This window comes from Ricinus communis, chromosome 4 (assembly GCF_019578655.1).
Source record: "Ricinus communis isolate WT05 ecotype wild-type chromosome 4, ASM1957865v1, whole genome shotgun sequence".
NCBI lineage: Eukaryota > Viridiplantae > Streptophyta > Magnoliopsida > Malpighiales > Euphorbiaceae > Ricinus > Ricinus communis.
Window position 1 is genome coordinate 9,536,141 of NC_063259.1, and position 22,035 is coordinate 9,558,175.

General features: G+C 35.8%; 1 protein-coding gene and 1 non-coding gene across 2 annotated transcripts; one reads left to right on the forward strand and one right to left on the reverse strand.

Moving 5' to 3' along the window:
• Window positions 1-14,000: 14,000 nt before the first annotated feature.
• LOC112535518 lies at window positions 14,001-14,105 on the reverse strand. The gene has a single exon (XR_003079634.1). It is a non-coding gene; the product is annotated as a small nucleolar RNA R71 (small nucleolar RNA).
• A 2,111-nt stretch (window positions 14,106-16,216) lies between these two features.
• LOC125369831 lies at window positions 16,217-17,221 on the forward strand. The gene is made up of 4 exons (XM_048373101.1): window positions 16,217-16,222; window positions 16,292-16,360; window positions 16,514-16,693; window positions 17,039-17,221. Exons 1-4 carry the CDS (start codon window positions 16,217-16,219, stop codon window positions 17,219-17,221), a joined length of 438 nt encoding a protein of 145 aa, XP_048229058.1.
• The last annotated feature ends 4,814 nt before the right edge of the window (window positions 17,222-22,035 follow it).

Genomic DNA, 22,035 nt, shown 5'->3' on the forward strand with positions numbered 1-22,035 from the left:
TTGTTCTCTCATATTCATAAATATTACCCTTTTTTATGGGTTGTTATCTCATACTCATAAATATACCCCTCTTACGGGGTCGTTTTCTAATTTTTATAAAAATACCCCTCTTATGAGGTTGTTTCCTCATATGCATAAATATATCCATTTTACCAGGTTGTTTTCTCATACTCACAAATATATCGCTGTTATGGGGTTATTTTCTAGGATTTACAAATTTATTCGTCTTGTGGGGGTGTTTACTCATATTAAAAAGTATACTAGTTTTACAGAGTTGTTTTCTCATTCTAATAAATATACCCCTGTTATTAGGTTGTTTTCTCATACTCTTAAATATTTCGCTTTTACGAGGTTACTTTCTCATACTGACAAACACACCCTTGGTACGGGGTTGGTTTCTCATATTCATGAACATACTCTTTTTACGGAATTGTTATCTCATACTCATAAATATACCCCTCTTATGGGGTTGTTTTCAAATATTTACAAATGCACCGCTTTTACGGGGTTGCTATCTCATACTAAAAAATATACTCCTCGTACGAGATTGGTTTCTCATATTCATAAAGATACACTTTTTACGGGTTTGTTACCTCACATTTATAAATATATCCCTCGTACGGGGTTATCCTCTCAAATTATAACCTTAGTACGGGGTTGTTCTCTCAAATTTTTAAACATACCCGTACTATGAGGTTGTTTTCTCATACCCACAAATATACCCCTCTTAAGGGGTTGCTTTCTCATACTCATAATAAATACCCTTTTTATGATGTTATTTACTCATACTCACAAATATACCATTGTTATGGGGTTTTTTTATAATAATTACTAATATACCCCTCTTATGGGGCTGTTTTATCATATTAGAAAGTGTGCCACTTTTATAGAGCCGTTTTCTCACAATCTAAAATATACCCCAGTTACGAGATTATTTTCTCACATTCATAAATTTACCCCTTTAATGAGATTGTTTTCTCATACTTACAAATAGACCCTTTTTACAAGGTTGTTCTCTTATATTCATAAATATACCCTTATTACGAGGTTGTTTCTTCATATTCATAAATATACCCTTCTTACGGGGTTATTTTCTAATATTCACAAATATACCCCTTTTACGAGGTTGATTTCTCATATTAATAAATGTACACGTTTTACGGGATTATTTTCTCATACTCACAAATTTACCCCTATCACGGGGTTGTTTTCTCATACTCATATATAAACCCCTTTTATGGAGTTGCTTTCTCATACTCGCAAATATACCGTTCTTACAGGGTTATTTTCTCATTCTCGTAAATATACCTCCTTTACGCGGTTGTTTTCTCGTACTCACAAATATACCCATTGTACATGGTTAGTTTCTCATATTTGTAAATATACCCCTTTTACGGTGTTGTTTTCACACTTTGACAAATATACCCCTATTACGGGATTGTTTTCTCATACTCACAAATATACCCCTCGTACGGGGCTGTTCTCTCATATTCATAAATATACCCTTATTATGAATTTATTTTCTCATACTCACAAATATAGCCCTCTTCTGGGGTTATTTTCTAATATTTACAAGTTTGCACCTCGTACCGGATTGATTTCTCATATTAAAAAGCATAAACCTTTTACGAGGTTGTTTTCTCTTACTCACAAATGTACTCCTATCACGAGGTTGTTTTCTCATACTCATACATATACCCCTTTTACGCTATTATTTTCTTAAACTCAAAAATATATCCCCCTTACGTGGTTGTTTTCTCAAACTAAAAAATATACCCCTCTTATAGGGTTATTTTCTAATATTTACAAATACATCCCTCTTACGAGGTTGTTTTCTCATACTCATAATTATACCTTTTTTACAGGGTTGTTTTCTTATACTCACAAATATACCCCTCTTACGGGGTTGATTTCTGATATTTACTAATATACCACTCTTATGGGGCAGTTTTGTCATCTTAAAAAATGTACCAGTTTTACAAGGTTGTCTCCCATTCTCATAAAATATACCCCTATTACTTGGTTGTTTTCTCATATTCATAAATATATCCCTTTTACGGGGTTGCTTTCTCACACTCACAAACATACCCTTTGTACAAGGTTGGTGTCTTATATTTATAAAGATACTCTTTTTATGGGGTTGTTATCTCATACTCATAGATATACCCCTTTTATTTGGTTATTTTCTAATATTTACAAATGCATCCATTTTATGGAGTTGCTTTCTCCTACTCACAAATATACCCCTCGTACGAGTTTGGTTTCTCATATTCATAAAGATACCATTTTTATGAGGTTGTTATCTCATACTCAAAAATATAACCCTCGTACGGGGTTTTTCTTTTATATTCATATATATACCTCTTTTACAGGATTGTTTTCTCACTTTCACAAATATACCCCTCATATGAGGTTGTTCTCTCGTATTTATAAAGATACCCTTATTACGAGGTTACTTTCTCATTCCCACAAACACACCCCCCATATGGGGTTGGTTTCTCATACTCACAAATCACCCCTCTTACGGGGTTGTTTTCTAATATTTAAAAATTTACCCCTCTTACTAGGTTCCTTTCTCATATTAGTAAATATACCCCTTTTACGGGGTTATTTTCTAATACTCATAAATATACCCCTCTTATGGAGTTGCTTTCTCATACTCATATATAGACTCCTTTTACGATGTTGTTTCTCATACTCAGAAATATACCCCTCGTACGGGGTTGTTTTCTAATATTTACAACTATTACCCAACCTACAACATTATTTTCTCATATTAACAAATATATCCCTTTTACGAGGTTGTTTTCTAATACTCATAAATATACCCCTCTTACGGGGTTGTTTCCATATATTCCTAAACATACCCTTTTTATGGGGCTGGTTTCTCATACTCACAATTATACCCCTGGTATAGGGTTGTTTTCTCTTATTCATAAATATACCATTTTTACGGAGTTGTTTTCTCACACAGATATACCCCTCTTTCTAGGTTGTTCTTTAATATTTACAAATATGCCACTCTTAGGGGGTTATTTTCTGATATTAAAAAATATACAATTCGTACGGGATTATTTTCTCATATATATAAATATACCCCTTTTATGAGGTTATTTTCTCATGCTCACAAATATACCGCTATTACGGGGTTGCTTTCTAATATTTACTAATATACCGCTCTTATGGGGCTAATTTCTCATATTAGAAATGTACCACTTTTATAGGGTTGTACTCTCATACTCAGAAATATACCCCTTTTATGGGGTTATTGTCTCATATCCATAAATATACCCTTTTTACAAGTTTGCTTTCTTATACTAACAAATATAGCCCTCGTACGGGGTTGGTTTCTCATATTCTTAAGAATACCCCATATATGAGGTTGTTATCTCATACTCATAAATATATCCCTTTTACGGTGTTGCTTTCTCATACTCACAAATATACCCCTCGTACGGGATAGTTTCCTAAAATTCCTAAACATACCCCTTTTATGGGGTTACTTTTTCATACTCAAAATTATACCCCTCATACGGGGTTGTTTTCCCTATATTTATGGGTTTATTTTCTCACACTCACAAATATATACCCCTTATGCGGGTTGTTGTCTCATATTCATAAATATACTCCTTTTACGAGGTTGTTTTCTCATATTCACAAATTTTACTGGGGTTGTTCTCTCCTATTCATAAATATACCCTTATTACGAGTATGTTTTCTCTAACTCACAAATATACCCCTCTTATGTGGTTGTTTTCTAATATTTACAAATATACCCCTCTTACGGTGTTGATTTCTCTTATTAAAAAATATACTCCTTTTACGGGGTTATTTTCTCAAACTCAAAAATATACTCCCCTTATGGGGTTATGTTGTCATACTCATTAATATACCCCTCTTGCAAGGTTGTTTTATCATACTCGTAAATATATCCCTTTTACGAGGTTGTTTTCTCATATTTACTAATATACCCCTCTTACGGGATTTTTTTCTCATATTAAAAAATGTATCAGTTTTAGAGGGTTGTTTTCTCATTCTCACAAATATACCCCATTACTTAGTTGTTTTCTCATATTCATAAATATATCCCTTTGACGGGGTTGCTTTCTCAGACTCACAAACACACCCCTTGTACGAGGTTGGTTTCTCATATTCATAAAGATACTCTTTTGACAGGGTTGTTTTCTCATACTCACAAATATACCCCTCAGACGAGGCTAGTTTCTCATATTCATAAAGATACTCATTTTATGGGGTTGTTTTCTTATACTCACAAATATACCCCTTGTACGAGGTTGTTTTCTCATATTCATAAATATACCCCTTTTACGGCGTTGTTTTCTCGCTCTCATAAATATACCCCTCGTATGGGGTTGTTCTCTTATATTCATAAACATACCCTTATTAAGAGGTTGCTTTCTCATACTCACAAATATACCCCTCTTACGGGGTTGTTTTCTAATATTGACAAATATACTCCTCTTACGGGGTTGTTTTCTAATATTAAAATACATACACCTTTTATTGGATTATTTTCTCATACTCACAAAATCTACCCATCTCACAATGTTGTTTTCTCATACCCATACATATGCCCCTTGTGTGGGATTGTTATCTCATACACAAAAAAACCCTCCTTTCGGGATTGTTGTTTAATATTTACAAATATACCCCTCTTATAGGGTTGTTTTCTCATACTCGTAAATATACAACTTTTACAAGGTTGTTTTCTCATACTCATAAATATACAACTTTTACAAGGTTGTTTTCTTATACTCATAAATATACAGTTGTTACGGGGCTATTGCCTAATATTTACTAACATAGCCCTCTTACGAGGCTGTTTTCTTATATTAAAAGATGTACCACTTTTACATGGTTGTTTTCTCATTCTTATTAATATACTCCTGTTATAGGTTGTCTTCTCATATTCATAAATATATTTCTTTTACGGGGTTGCTTTCTCACATTCATAAATACAACAGTTATATGGGGTTGTTTCCACATATTAACAAATATACCCTTTTTACGCGGTTGTTTTTCCATACTTTTAAATATACCCCTCTTATAAGATTGTTTTTTAATATTTACAAATATACTCCTTTTCCAGAGTTGCTTTCTCATACTCACAATTATACCCCTCGTACGGGGTTGTTTTCTCTTATTCATAAATGTACCATTTTTACGAGGTCATTATCTCACACTCACAAACATAATCCTCTTACGGGATTTTTTTTTTAAATTTACAAATATACCTCTCTTACGGAGTTATTTTCTCAAATTAAAAAATAAACCCCTTTTACGAGGTTGTTTTATACTATTTACAAATGTGCCCCTTTTACCGAGTTGCTTTCTCATACTCACAAATATACCCCTCGTACGAGGTTAGTTTCTCATATTCATGAAGATACCCTTTTTACGAGGTTGTTTTCTAATACTCATAACTATACCCTTCGTACGGGATTGTTTTCTCAAATTCGTAAATATACCTCCTCTTATGGTGTTTTTTCTCACTCTCACAAATATACCCCTCGTACGGGGTTGTTCTCTCATATTTATAAATATACCCTTATTACGAGGTTGTTTTCTCATACTCATAAATATACAACTTTTACGAGGTTATTTTCTCACACTCGTAAATATACAACTTTTACGAGGTTGTTTTCTCATACTCATAAATATACTGTTGTTATGGGGTTGTTGCCTAATATTTACTAACATAGCCCTCTTACGAGGCTATTTTCTTATATTAAAAGATGTACCACTTTTACATGGTTGTTTTCTCATTCTTATTAATATACCCTTGTTATAGGGTTGTTTTCTCATATTCATAAATATAGTTCTTTTACGGGGTTGCTATCTCACACTCACAAATACACCACTTGTACGCGGTTGTTTTCCCATACTCATAAATATACCCCTCTTACAAGGTTGTTTTCTAATATTTACAAATGTACTCCTTTTTCGGAGTTGCTTTCTTATACTCACAATTATACCCCTCGCACGGGGTTATTTTCTCTTATTCATAAATGTACCATTTTTATGAGGTCGTTATCTCACACTCATAAACATAACCCTCTTACGGGGTTTTTTTTAATATTTACAAATATACCCCTCTTACAAAGTTGTTTCCTCAAATTAAAAAATAAACCCCTTTTACAAGGTTGTTTTATACTATTTACAAATATACCCCTTTTATCGAGTTGCTTTCTCACACTCACAAATATACCCCTTGTACGAGGTTAGTTTCTCCTATTCATAAAGATACCCTTTTTATGAGGTTGTTTTCTCATACTCACAAATATACCCGTCGTACGGGGTTATTTTCTCATATTCATAAATATACCCCTCTTACGGTGTTATTTTCTCACTCTCACAAAATACCCCTCGTACGGGGTTGTTCTCTTATATTTATAAATATACCCTTATTACGAGGTTGCTTTCTCATATTCACAAATATACCCCTCTTATAGGGTTGTTTTCTAACATTTACAAATATATCACACTTACGGGGTTGTTTTCTAATATTAAAATACATACACCTTTTACTAGATTGTTTTCTCATAGTCTCAAAATCTACCCTTCTCACTTTGTTTTTTCTCATATTTATACATATACCCCTTGTACGGGGTTGTTTTCTCATACAAAAAATATACCCTCCTTATGGGGTTTTTGTTTACTATTTATAAATACACCCCTCTTACAGTGTTGTTCTCTCATACTCGTAAACATACCCCTTCTACGAGGTTGTTTTCTTATACTCATAAATATACCGCTGTTACGAGGTTGTTTTCTAATATTTACTAATATAGCCCTCTGACGAGGCTGTTTACTTATATTAAAAGATGTACCATTTTTATAGGGTTATTTTCTCATTCTTATAAATATACCCCTATTATAGGATTCTTTTCTCATATTCATAAATATATTTCTTTTACGGGGTTGCTTTCTCACATTCACAAACACACCCCTTGTACGGGGTTGTTCTGTCATATTTATAAATATACCCTTATTAAGAGGTTGGTTTCTCATACTCACAAATATACCCCTCTTATGGGGTTGTCTTCTATTAGTTACAAACATACCTCTCTTACGAGGTTGTTTTCTAATATTAAAATAATACACCTTTTACTAGATTGTTTTCTCATACTCACAAAATCTATCCATCTCATGTTTTTGTTTTCTCATACTCATACATATACCCATTATACGGGGTTGTTTTCTCATACATAAAAATATACCCTCCTTTCGGGATTGTTGTTTAATATTTACAAATATACCCCTCTTACAGGGTTGTTTTCTCATACTCATAAATATCCCCCCTTTACAAGGTTGTTTTCTCATACTTACAAATATATCGGTGTTACGGGATTGTTTCCTAATATTTACTAATATAGCCCTTTTACGAGCCTGTTTTCTTATATTAAAAGCTTTACTACTTTTACAGGATTGTTTTCACATTCTTGTAAATATACCACTATTATAGGGTTGTTTTCTCATATTCATAAATATTTTTTTTATAGGGTTGCTTTCCCAAACTCACAAACACACTCCTTGTCCGGGGTTATTTTCATATATTAACAAATATACCCCTCTTACAGTGTGGTTTTCTAATATTTACTAATATACTCATTTTCCAGGATTGCTTTCTCATACTCACAATTATACTCCTCGAACGGGGTTGTTTTCTCTTATTTATAAATATACCATTTTTACGGAGTCATTTTTCACACTCATAAACATAGCCCTCTTACGGGGTTATTTTCTCAAATTAAACATTATACCCCTTTTATGCGGTTGTTTTATTATACTCATGTATATATCCTTCTTATGGGGTTGTTTTCTCATATACATAAATATACACTTCTTACGATGTTGTATTCTCATACTCACGAATATACTGCTGTTACGACATTATTTTCTAATATTTACTAATATACCCCTCTTACGGAGCTGTTTTCTCATATTAAAAAATGTACCAATTTTACAGTGTTGTTTTCTCATTCTCATAAATATACCCCTATTATAGGATTGTTCTCTCACATTAATAAATATATCCATTTTATGGGGTTGTTTTCTCATACTCACAAATATACAACTCGTACGGTGTTATTCTCTTATATTCATAAATATAGCCTTATTATAAGGTTGTTTCTCATACTCACTAATATACCCCTCTTATGGGTTTGTTTTCTAATATTTACAAATATACACCTCGTACCAGTTGATTTCTCATATTAAAAAGCATACGCCTTTTACGGGGTTGTTTTCTCTTATTCACAAATGTACCCCTATCACGGAGTTATTTTCTCATAGTCATACATATACCCCTTTTATGGGGTTGTTTTCTCATACTAAAAAATATATCCCTCTTACGTGGTTATTTTCTCATACTCATAAATATACCTCTTTTACGGGGTTGTTTTCTTAATCACATAAATATATCCCTCTTTATGGGATTCTGTTTTCATATTCATAAATATACCCCTTTTAAGGGTTTATTTTCTCATACTCACAAAAATAACCCTCGTACGGGATTATTTTCTCATATTCATAAATATATCCCATTTACGAAGTTTATTTGTCATACTCACAAATATACCGTTGTTACTAATATATCCTTCTTACGGGGTTGTTTTCTCATATTAAAAAATATACCAGTTTTACAGCGTTGTTTTCTCATTCTCATAAATATACCTCTATTACTTGATTGTTTTCTCATATTCATAAATATATTCCTTTGATGGGGTTGCTTTCTCATACTCATAAACACACCCCTTCTACGGGGTTGGTTTTTCATATTCATAAAGATACTCTTTTTACGGGGTTGTTATCTCATGCTAAAAAATATACCCCTCTTATGGGATTATTTTCCAATATTTAGAAATGTACCCCTTTTATGGAGGTTCTTTCTCCTACTCACAAATATACCCCTCGTACGAGGTTGGTTTCTCAAATTCATAAAGATACCCTTTTTATAAGGTTGTTATCTCCTACTTACAAATATAACCCTTGTACGGGATTATTTTCTCATATTCATAAATATACCTCTTTTACTAGGTTATTTTCTCATATGTGGTTGTTTCTCACTTTCACAAATATACCCCTTATACGGGTTGTTCTCTCATATTTATAAATATACACTTATAAACGAGGTTGCTTTCTCATTCTCACAAACACACCCCTCGTACATGGTTGGTTTCTCATATTCTTAAAGATAACCTTTTTAAGGGGTTATTATCTCATATTCACAAATACACCCCTCTTATGGGGTTGTTTTCTAATATTTAAAAATATACTCCTCTTACTAGGTTCCTTTCTCATATTAATAAATATACCCTTTTTACGGGGTTATTTTCTGATACTTACAAATATACCCCTCTTAGGGGGTTGCTCTCTCATACTCATATATAGACCCTTTTACGATGTTGTTTTCTCATACACCGAAATATACCCCTCATACGGGGTTTTTTCTAATATTTACAACTATACCCCTCCGATAGTGTTGTTTTCTCATGGTAACAAATAGACCCCTTTTACGAGGTTGCTTTCTCATATTTATAAATATACCCTTGTAACGGGATTATTTCCTTGTATTCCTAAACATACCCTTTTTATGGGGTTGCTTTCTCATACTCACAATTATACCCCCCCGTATGGGGTTGTTTCCGCTTATTCATAAATGTACCATTTTTACGGAGTTATTTTCTCAAACTCACAAATATACCCCTCTTTCTAGGTTGTTCTCTAATATTTACAAATATGCCCCTCTTAGGGGGTCGTTTTTTGATATTAGAAAATACACACATTTTACGGGGTTGTTTTCTCATACTCACTAAAATATTTCTTTCACGGGGTTGTTTTCTCAAACTCATCAATATACCCCTTGTACGAGGTTATTTTCTCATGCTCATAAATATACTGCTGTTACGGGGTTGTTTTCTAATATTTACTAATATACCGCTCTTACGGGGATGTTTCTCATATTAAAAATGTACCATTTTTTCAGGTTTGTTTTCTCATACTCAGAAATATACCCCTTTTATGGGGTTGTTTTCTCATATTTATAACTATACCCTTTTTACAGGTTTGCTTTCTCATACTCATAAACACAACCCTCGTATGGGGTTGGTTTCTCATATTCTTAAAGATACCCTATTTACAGGGTTGTTATCTCATACTTATAAATATATCCCTCTTACGGGGTTGTTTTCTAATATTTACAAATATACCTCTTTTACGATGTTGCTTTCTCATTCTCACAAATATATCCCTCGTATAGGGTTGTTCTCTCATACTCATAAATATACTCCTTTTACGGGTTTGTTTCTCACACTCACAAATATACCCCTCGTACGGGGTTGTTCTTTCATATTCATAAATATACTCCATTTATGAGGTTGTTTTCTCATACTCACAATTATACCTCTCGTACAGGATTGTTCTCTCATATTATAAATATACCCTTATTACGAGGTTGTTTTCTCATATTCACAAATATACCCCCTCTTACGGGGTTGTTTTCTAATATTTATAAATATACCCCTCTTATGGTATTGATTTCTCATAGTAGAAAATATACTCCTTTTATGGCGTTGTTTTCTTATACTAAAATTTATACCCCTATCATGGCGTTGTTTTCTCATACTAAAAAATATATCGTCCTTACGGGGTTGGTTGTCATACTCACAAATATACCCCTCTTACAGGGTTATTTTCTCATACTTGCAAACATATCCCTTTACGAGGTTGTTTTCTCATACTAACAAATATATTACTGTTACGGGTTATTTTCTAATATTTGCTAATATACCCCTCTTATAGGGCTATTTTCTCATATTAAAAAATGTACTAGTTTTACAGGGTTCTTTTCTCATACTCATAAATATACCTAGGTTACAGGGTTGTTTTCTAATATTCATAAATATATTGCTTTTACGGGGTTGCTTTCTAATACTTACAAACAAAACCCTTATACGGGATCGGTTCTCATATTTATGAAGATACCCTTTTACGAGGTTGTTATCTCATACTCACAAATATACCCATCTTACGGGGTTATTTTCTAATATTTACAAATATACTCCTTTTACGGGGTTGATTTCTCATACTCACAAATACACCTCTCGTACAGGGTTGTTTCTACATATTCATAAATATACCTCTTTTACGGGGTTGGTTTCTAACTCTCACAAATATACCCCTCGTATGGGGTTGATCTCTCATATTCATAAATATACCCTTATTACGAGGTTGCTTTCTTCTACTCATAAATATTCCCCTCTTACGTGATTATTTTCTCAAACTCACAAATATACCCCTCTTCAAGGGTTGTTTTTTATCATTTATAAATATATCCCTCTTATGGAGTTGTTTTCTAATATTAAAATATATACACCTTTTACTGGAATGTTTTCTCATACTCGCAAAATCTACCCTTCTCACGGTGTTGTTTTCTCATACTCATATATATACCCCTTGTACGGGGTTGTTTTCTCATACATAAAAATATACCCTCCTTCTCAAATTGTTGTTTAATATTTACAAATATACCCCTCTTACATGGTTGTTTTCTCATACTCGTAAACATACCCCTTTTACGAGGTTGTTTTCTCATACTCACAAATATACCGCTGTTACGGGGTTATTTTCTAATTTTTTCTAATATAGCCGTCTTATAAGGATCTTTTGTCATATTAAAAGATGTATCACTTTTATAGGGTTGTTTTCTCATTCTTATAAATATACCCCTATTATAGGGTTCTTTTCCTATATTCATAAATATATTTCTTTTACGGGATTGCTTTCTCACACTCAAAAACACACCCTTTGTACGGCGTTATTTTCACATATTAACAAATATACCCCTCTTACAGTGTTATTTTTTAATATTTACTAATATACTCATTTTTCGGGGTTGGTTTCTCATACTCACAATTATACCCCTTGTACGGGGTTGTTTTCTATTATTTATAAATATACCATTTTAATGGGGTCGTTTTCTCAGACTCACAAATATAGCCCTCTTACGGGGCTGTTTTCTCAGACTAATAAATATACCCCCTTTACGGGGCTGCTTTCTCATATTAAAAAATATACCCCTTTTACGAGGTTGCTTTCTCAAACTGACAAATATACCCCTCGTACGAGATTGTGTTCTCATACTCATAAATGTACCCCTTTTACAAGGTTGCTTTATAATACTCATAAATATACCCTTATTATGGTATTATTTTCTCATACTGAGAAATATAACCCATCTATGAGGTTGTTTTCTCATACTCACAAATATACCCCTCTTACGAGGTTGTTTTCTCATATTCATAAATATACCTTTTCTTACGGGGTTGTTTTCTCATACTCAGAAATATACCCCTCGTACGGGGTTGTTCTCTCATATTTATAAATATACCCTTATTATAATGTTGTTTCAATGCGCACAAATATACCCCTCTCACGGGTTTGTTTTCTAATATCTACAAATATACACCTCGTACCGGGTTGATTCTTCATATTAAAAAGCATACACCTTTTACGGGGTTGATTTTTCATATTAAAAAGCATACACCTTTCACGAGGTTGTTTTCTCTTACTCACAAATGTATCCCTATCACGGGCTAGTTTTCTCATAGTCATACATATACCCCTTTTATGGGATTGTTTTCTCATACTCAAAAATATATTCCTCTTACGTGGTTATTTTCTTATACTCATAAACATACCCCATTTACGAGGTTGTTTTCTTATACTCACAAATATACCCCTCTTACGAGGTTGTTTTTTCATATTCATAAATGTACCGCTTTTACAGGATTATTTTCTCATACTCATAAATATAATCCTTGTACGGGATTGTTTTCTCATATTCATAAATATATCCCATTTACCAGGTTATTTTCTCATACACATAAATATACCGCTATTACGGGGTTGTTTTCTCATTCTCATAAATATACCCCTATTACTTGGTTGTTTTCTCATAGTCATAAATATATCTCTTTGACGGGGTTGCTTTCTCATATTCATAAAAAATACTTTTTTTACAAGATTGTTATCTCTACTCACAAATATAACCCTCGTACGGAAATTTTTTTCTCATATTCATAAATATATCCTTTTTTTCGTGGTTGTTTCTCACTTTCACAAATATACCACTCGTACGGGGTTGTTCTCTTATATTTATAAATATACACTTATTACGAGGTTGCTTTCTCATTCTCACAAACACACCCCTCGTATGGGGTTGCTTTATCATATTCTTAAAGATAACCTTTTTAAGGGGTCTGTTATCTCATACTCACAAATACACCCCTCTTACAGGGTTGTTTTCTAATATTTAAAAATATAACCATCTTACTGGGTTCCTTTCTCATATTAATAAATATACCTCTTTTACGGGGTCATTTTTTGATAATCACAAGTATACTCCTCTTAGGGAGTTACTCTCTCATACTCATATATAGATCCTTTTTACGATGTTGATTTCTCATACTAAAAAATATGCCCCTCGTATGGGGTTATTTTCTAATATTTACAACTCTAGCCCTCCGACAGTGTTATTTTCTCATGGTAACAAGTATATCCCTTTTACAAGGATATTTTCTCATACTTATAAATATACCCCTCTTACGGGATTGTTTCCTCATATTCCTAAACATACCCTTTTTATGGGGTTGTTTTCTCATACTCATAATTATATCCCTCATATAAGGTTGTTTTCTCTTATTTGTAAATATACCCTTTTTACGGAGTTGTTTTCTCACACTCACAAATATACCCCTATTTCTAGGTTTTTCTCTAATATTTATAAATATACCGCTCTTAGGGGGTTGTTTTTTTATATTAAAATATATACACATTTTACGGGGTTGTTTTCTCACACTTATTAAAATATTACTTTCACGGGTTTGTTTTCTCAAACTCATAAATATATCCCTTTTACGAGGTTATTTTCTCATGCTCACAAATATACTGTTATTATGGGGTTGTTTCTCATATTAAAAATGTACTGATATTTCCTCCTTTGTGTAGTTTGATGATGAGAGCATGTATGATGTGTGGGAGAGGTACAAGGACTTGTTGAGATGTTACCTACACCACGGTTTGCCATTATGGATGCAGGTGTAGACTTTTTACAATGGCTTGAAATCAGCCACAAGCCTAATGACGGATGCAGCTGCAGGAAGGGCCATCAGTAGTAAGACGCCAGAGTAGGCCCAAAAATTAATTGAGAAGATGGCCATGAACACATATCAATGGCAGTCTTCTAGGAGTACGCCAGGACGACAAGGAATGATGAACTAGGTAGATTTTACAATTAGCCTTGGCAGCTTGGGTGGAGTTTTGGCTAAGAAGATCGACCAGCTCTAGATGCCAGTCCAGGTAGTACAGCTTGGCTGCGAGTTTTATGGTGGCCCGCACTACAATGTAAACTGTAATGCGGGAGGTATGTTTGCTTCTCCTTCATCTTCTTCTGCTGACCATGAACAGGTTGATTATATGGGAAATGTGCCCAAGTTACAGAATAACCCCTACAACAACGCATACAACCCAGGGTGGAGAAACCATCCTAACTTCGAGTGGCGAAATAACAATACCCAGGGTCCACTAGGAATTCAAAGGTTGCACCAGTAGCAGCCTCAAAAGCAGACTGTTCTCCCTCAACTCCTTTAGAACTAAGAGAAGAAGCCCAATTTAGAGGAGTTGATGGTGAAGTTCATGTCCACTTCAGAGAACAGGTTTCAGTAGATGGACACAACTCTTAGAAATTAGTAGGCCTCCATAAAGAATTTGGAGAATCAGATAGGCCAGATTTCTAAGATGATGGCTGAGAGACAGCCAGGGACGCTCCCTAGTACGACAAAGTCAAACCCAAGGGAGCATGTCAAGGCCATCACTTTTAGATTAGGTAAGCATTTATCTAGTTCTTTACTTATGACTGATGATGATGTTATTGTCGCGAGCCGGGAAGGCCAAAACTGGTGAGAGCTTGTCTGAGGCGAAGACAAGAAGAAGAGTCTTGTGAGGGAATACCAGCCTCCAATTCCATATCTTGCCAGGTTGAAGCAAAAGAAGGTTGATCAATAGTTTGGTAAGTTCTTGGATTTATTTAAGCAATTGAGGATTAACCTACTTTTTGTTGAGGCTATATCGCAGATACTCAGCTATGCAAGGTTCTTGAAGGAGATTCTAAGCCATAAGAGGAAGCTGGAAGATTGGGACTTGTGACATTAAATGAGGTGTGCTTAACCATTCTTCAAAACAAGCTACCAATGAAGAGGCGTGATGCAGGGAATTTCACTGTACCCTATATTATTGGTGACTTGCCTATTAGTGTTGCTTTAGCTGATTTAGGTGCTAGCATCAATCTAATGCTTAGTAGTTTATTTGAGAATTTAGGTTTGAATGAACCTAAGCCTACTAGGATGAGCATACAGTTAGCAGATAGGACTGTGAAATATCCTAGGGGAATAGTTGGGGATATACTTGTTAAGGTAGACAAGTTTATATTTTCTATTATCTTTGTTGTTATGGATACGGAGGATGAGAGTAGCACGCCTTTAATTCTAGGTAGACATTTCCTTGCAACATATAGGGCTTTATAGATGTGTGTGATGGGAAGTTATAGCTTATAGTAGGTGATGAGGCTATTACCTTTGACCTTAGCACTTCTATGAGACATTCACTTAACCATAATGATACTGTGTATTCTGTGGATGTTTTGGATGATATTGTGGAGTCTTAATTACATGAGATATTACTTGATGATCCTTTGCAGGTAGCATTACAGGTTGATGAGGAGGAGTTTTCCAACGAGGATGTGTTAGAGCAACTTGCTTGTTTGCTGGCTAGTGAGCCCAACAGGTCTACTGACCATTTTGTTGATATTGACAGGTCAGGGGTGCAGAAATTGAGACCTTCACTTGAGGAGCCACCAGCCCTGGAGTTGAAGGAGTTGCCTAAGCATTTGACCTATGCCTATTTGGATGAGGCAGAGAAGCTGTCGGTGATCATTACAGCTGATTTGACTCTTGAGGAGAGGGAAATGACTTTGGCTTCCCTCAAGAAGTATCCCGAGGTCTTCGCATACAGGATTGCAGACATTCCTGGAATCAACCCTAGCTATTACTTGCATAAGATCTTGATGGAGGATAATTAAAGGCTAGTTGTATAGCCACATCGACGTTTGAACCTGAATATGAAGGAAGTAGTAAAAATGGAGGTAATTAAACTTTTGGATGCAGGTTTGATTTACCCTATTTCTAACAGCTCTTGGGTTAGTCCTGTGTAGGTTATGCCCAAGAAAGGAGGCACGACGATGGTCAAGAATGAGAAGGATGAGCTGATACCGACTAGGACAGTAACTGGTTTCTGAGTTTGCATTGATTATAGGAGGCTCAATGATGCAACTCAAAAGGACCATTTTCCCCTTCCTTTTATTGACCAGATGTTAAAGCGCTTATCAGGGCATATGTTTTATTGCTTTCTTGACAGTTTTTCAGGTTATTTTTAGATTCCTATTGCACTTGAGGACCAAGAGAAAACCACTTTCACTTGCCCCTATGATACGTTCGCATATAGGAGGATGCCATTCCGTTTGTGCAATGCACCTGCTAATTCCCAAAGGTGTATGATGGCAATCTTCCATGATATGATTGAAGAGTCTATGGAGGTGTTCATGGATGACTTCTCTGTATTTGGTAACTCTTTCTCCCATTGTTTGATTAACTTAGAGTGTATGCTTGCATGTTGTGTAGAAGCTAATCTTATGTTGAATTGGGAAAAGTGTCATTTTATGGTGAGAGAGGGTATTGTGCTAGGGCATAAGATTTCACATGCAGGAATGGAGGTAGATAGAGCTAAGGTAGAGACCATTGCTAAGTTGACACCTCCTAGCTCGATTAAGGCTATTAAAAGTTTCCTAGGTCATGCAGGTTTTTATAGAAGGTTCATTAAGGACTTTTCTAAGATTGCTAGACCTTTGACTTAGTTGCTTGTAAAAGATATTCCATTTGTATTTTTTGATAACTGTTTACAGGCTTTTGAGTTACTTAAGGAGAAGCTAACTACAACCCATGTTATGGTTTCGCCTAATTGGGGGCTACCTTTTGAGCTAATGTATGATGCTAGTAATATTACAGTTAGAGCTGTTTTAGGACAGAGGCTTGACAAGAAGTTCCAACCAATCTATTATGCTAGCAAGACATTGACAGATGCCTAGGAGCACTATACCACTACTAAGAAGGAGTTGCTTGCTGTCGTATGCGCTTTCGACAAGTTCCGCTCATACTTGGTGATATCCAAGACTGTGGTCTACACGAATCATTCGGCGTTGAGGTACTTGTTTGGAAAGCATGATGCTAAGCCGAGACTCATTCTTTGGTTTTTGCTTTTGCAAGAGTTCGACATTGAGGTCAAGGATAATAAAGGTGCGAAGAACTTGGTCGTAGATCACCTTTCGAGATTAGAGAACTCGAGCCTAGATGCACTTGATAAGAGGGCTATTGATGACAGTTTTTTGGATGAGTAATTTTTCTCTATTCAGGTATCTTCAGATATCCCTTGGTTCTCCGATTTTGCGAATTACTTGGTTGCAAAAGTCCTACCAAAGGGTATGACATTTCAGCAAAAGAAGAAATTCTTTGCTGATTTGAGGTATTATATTTGGGAAGACCCTTTTCTGTTTCGAGTTTGTGCAAACTAGGTGATCCGGCAATGTGTGTATAGGGAGGAGATCCTCCAGATTTTGAGACATTGCCATGAGGGATCAACGGGAGGTCATCAAGCAGCTAACCATACGACCCTTTTCTATTGGCCGACCATCTTTCAGGCTGCTAGAGCATTTGTGCAGGTTTGTGATGCATGCTAGAGGTCAAGTAACATCTCTGCTCGTGATGAGATGTCCCAAACGAGCATTCAAGCGGTTGAGATTTTTGATTTTTGGGGCATTGACTTCATGGGGCTCTTTCCTTATGCTTTTGGAAATAAATATATCCTTGTTGTTGTTGAGTATTTCTCTAAGTGGCCGGAAGCGCAAGCTTTCCATACTGATGATGCTAGAGTCGTTACTAAGTTCCTTAAGTAATTGTTCGCTAGGTTTGGCACACCTAGGGCACTAATTAGTGATAGAGGGACTCACTTTTATAATGCTCAACTAGAGAGAGTACTTAAGCGATATGGAGTGACCCATAGGTTTTCTACACCCTATCACCCGTAGACTAGTAGACAAGTAGAGGTTACCAATAGGGGTTTGAAACGCATCTTAGAGAAAACTATAGGAGTGAGTAGGAAGGATTGGGCGAATAAGTTAGATGATGCACTTTGGGCATTTAGGATAGCCTATCGTACTTCTATAGGTTTTACACCTTATAGGCTTATGTATGGGAAAGCTTGCCATTTACTTATTGAGTTAAAGCATAGAGCCCTTTGGGCCTTGAGAACTTGCAATATTGATATTGATTACCAGTAAGCGAGAGGCGATGGCGGCATTTCGATGAGTTGGATGAGTGGCGCCAGCAAGCTTATGGCAACTCATTCATCTACAAGGAGCAGACCAAGAAGTGGCACGACAAGCGACTTAGGGGCTCCAAGGAATTTCAAGTTGGAGACCGAGTTTTGCTTTATAATTCATGTCTCCGTTTGTTCCCAAGGAAGCTCAAGTGTCGTTGGTTAGGACCGTTCGTGATCCAACAGGTGTTCCCATATGGCACGACTCAGTCAAAAGAAGAGCTCTCAGGAGGCATTCTCGAGCTTATCCTTTGCATTTCTGCATTTTTTAGCATTTTACATTTTGGTTGGTTTTGAACTTAAGTCTTTTCGTTTTTATGTTTTTTATTTTGGTTGAAAATTACTTGGTTGTGTAGATTATTGGTTTATACAGGTGTTAGTGCACAAAACGGAGCAAAAGCATGTTTCTTAGCATCAACACGGGTGAGGCACAATTTCCAATATGGGCCGTGTTTGATTGCCCAGGGCATGTTAGGTGTGAAAAATGGTTGCTACTATTATTATCAGTTACAATTTTTATAAATTAATTGCATTTTTAAATAGTTGTTTTATTATTTTAATGTTTGCTGTTTAGCTTAGTTATTTATTTTTCAATTTTTATTTCTACCATATATTTTCGTTGTTTCATTTGGTTTAAGTTGTTAAATTAATTTCAGTTGTTTAGTTTTGCAACTTAATTCTGTATTTTTTTAAATTTGCCCTAGATTGCGAATTGTGGAATTTTTGTTACTATTGCTTATTATTTCATGCTGGAATGCCATTGGGCATTGTTTCTTTACAGGAATTTGAGGTTTGAGGCATTTTCTGCCTCAAATTTTCTATATTTTTCCATTTTCAGCCATTATGCTGCTGAAATTTTGGCTATTTTTGTGCTGTTTGAATTATTTAACTGCTTTATATGTGTCTTTTTCTATCCTTTTGTTACTAACTAATACCTTTTCAGGTATAATGTCAGAGCGCACCAGACAGCAGCCTCCACAATAGGCCAAGTACAAGAGACGTCGCACAAATGTAAATGCTTCTTCTTCTCAGCAACAACATGATCCAGCACCACCACCACCACCAGCACAGCCGCAGTAGCCAGACATACCTCATAGACTCTTAGCACTACCACCAGATCCCGCACGACACCGAGTTCTAACTTTTTAGTCTTTAAACCATGAGCAACGCTTCCAGTCTCTTCGATGGAAGCAAGTAGGGACTGGACGGTGCATTGACTTCACCGCACTTGAGAGGGTCGAACTAGCTCCGGAGGTCAGAGAGCTCTTTGAGTCTCTACCTTATGCTCGCTTCTTCGACATCATTGAGTTTACCGATCGAAAGCTCACTATAGAGTTCTGCAGCAGTTTCTTTCTCCAACAGCAGATCACTAATTGGCATCGGCCAAATGCCATTTCTTTCAGGCTCGGGGGTAGACATTTTTCTATGACAGTGCCTCAGTTCGGGATGCACTTGGGGCTATAGACTCAATAGGAGATCACCGAAGAGGCTTACTAGGGATGCCTGTATACTCATCCCATTACTTATGAGAGGATGTGGGATGAGATTGTGACCAAACTAGACATTACTTTCTGAGCCGCTCGAAGGCATCCAGCATTCCAGAACGGCTCTGATATCTATATTCACTTCTGGTATACGCCATTACAAATAGAAGGGAGAGGTTTAGGGTAGTGACACAGATCGATGTCTTCGTCCTTTGAGCACTACACCAGCGCAGAAAGCTAGATTTGGGCTATCTCCTAGCCTGTCAGATTAGGACCTTTATGAAGGAGTCCAAAAAGATACATCTCTATTTTGGCCCCAATATCACACGGTTAGCTAGGAGGTTGGATGTTCTGGATGGCTGTTTGGGTGAGCTGACCTAGATAGGGGACATGTTTCTAGTGGGAGTCCGCCAGATGATTAACATGCGAATGGTGGCAGCTTGTCAAGGCCCCATGGCATAGGTACAGATTAGTTAGCCGGATCTTGCAAGAGGCTAGGAAGGCTAAAGCTAGAGCACCATAGGACCCAACTATAGACGTACCGGAGCTCAGACCATAAGACGTACCTGACCCGCATGTGCTTTCGCCCCCTCTCCTGCTGCTTCCTCTTCATACACTTCAAGCACTTCTAGTGCTCAAATAGGTGCTCTTATATATCACTTAGATAAGATTTCAGACCTTCAGCAGTAGCACTTTACTGAGTTCAAGCAGTTCCGGGAGGAGACCAAAGCACAGCTCCAAGGTTTTAATGAGGTACTGCAGCAGCTTTTGGACGGCCTCGAGAGACAAGTTACACAGGTCGATCAGATGGCAGCTCAGCTCCAGCGGATGGTTGATTCTGGCAGGGATGATGGAGTGTAGCGATTCTTTAATGACCTGGGTGATATTGAACTAAACCTCAGCGCTTGTTTCCATGAAGTGACCCAGCCCCCACCAGTTTCAACTGCCACTCAGGACCCTCCACCATCTACTAGCAAAACTCTTGCCAAGGATGCACCGATGCCTCTACCAGCCTCAACTTCCACTCAGGACCCTCCACCGATCACTAGCATAGCACCTACCGAGGATGCACCAATTTTCACTCCACCAGCCTCGGCGAATGATCAGGGCAGTCTCCATTAGTTCTTCTTTCATTTTCCTTACTTTTATTTACTTTATTTTTCATACATATTATGTACTTGGATATTATTGCTTCTCTTATTTGTATTTTCCATGCAGGCTCCCACTTCATTTTACATTGGGGACAGTGTGTTCTTCAAGTGTGGGGTGGGTAGTTCCTTTCTCTTTCTTATGATTCTTTTGGATGTGTCTGAGATGGCTATCGCTGATGATGTATATTGTTAGGATGTTAGGATACTATGTTTTTATGCACTTGAGTTATGTTATTCTTGAGCTGATTGACGATTTGATTTATAGAATTGTAATTACTTTTCTTTTTTGTTCATTGTCCTTAGAAAACAATTAATGGTGTTTAATACATCAACTTTGTCGGGTTAAACCGATGTTACTTAATTGTTTCTTGAGTTATCAAATTTTAACTTAGAATGTTGATTATGTCATACGCATGTATTTCTTAAGTGGTGACTCAATTAACGATGTTGAGAACCAATTGCAATTAATGCCACACTTCAAATGTGAGATTTTGAGCTATTTTGAGCATTCATTACACATATGCTCATTATATTTTTTGTTTGAGTGTGCATTGTACTTGGCTTTACTTCTAGAACTTGCTCTGTAATGCTTGTTGAGGTTACATGAATTTGTAAAGTACCATGAGATGATTTGGGCAATTTAGGATTCACCACACTTGGCCAAAAACCTACCCTTTGTGTTTCCATTAGTTAGCCCTGTTTGATCCTTTACCCCTTTCTTCATTTTTACACCATTTCACACTTTACCTTTATGCTGGAATTATAATCCTTTACCCCTTTTTTATTTCATCTTTCTTTTACCTTTATGCTGGAATTTTTATGATTTGTTCACTCTTATTTAGGATTATAATGCTATTTGCTATATTGGTAAATCGCCTAAGTCCTTTTGATAT

Excerpts from the sequence above, each read along its gene's own strand:
- LOC125369831 (XM_048373101.1), top strand. Across the intron at positions 16,361-16,513 it reads AGCTGATACCGACTAGGACA|ATTCCTATTGCACTTGAGGA; the intron begins GTAACTGGTTTC and ends GGTTATTTTTAG. Across the intron at positions 16,694-17,038 it reads TGTTCATGGATGACTTCTCT|GCTTTTGAGTTACTTAAGGA; the intron begins GTATTTGGTAAC and ends AACTGTTTACAG.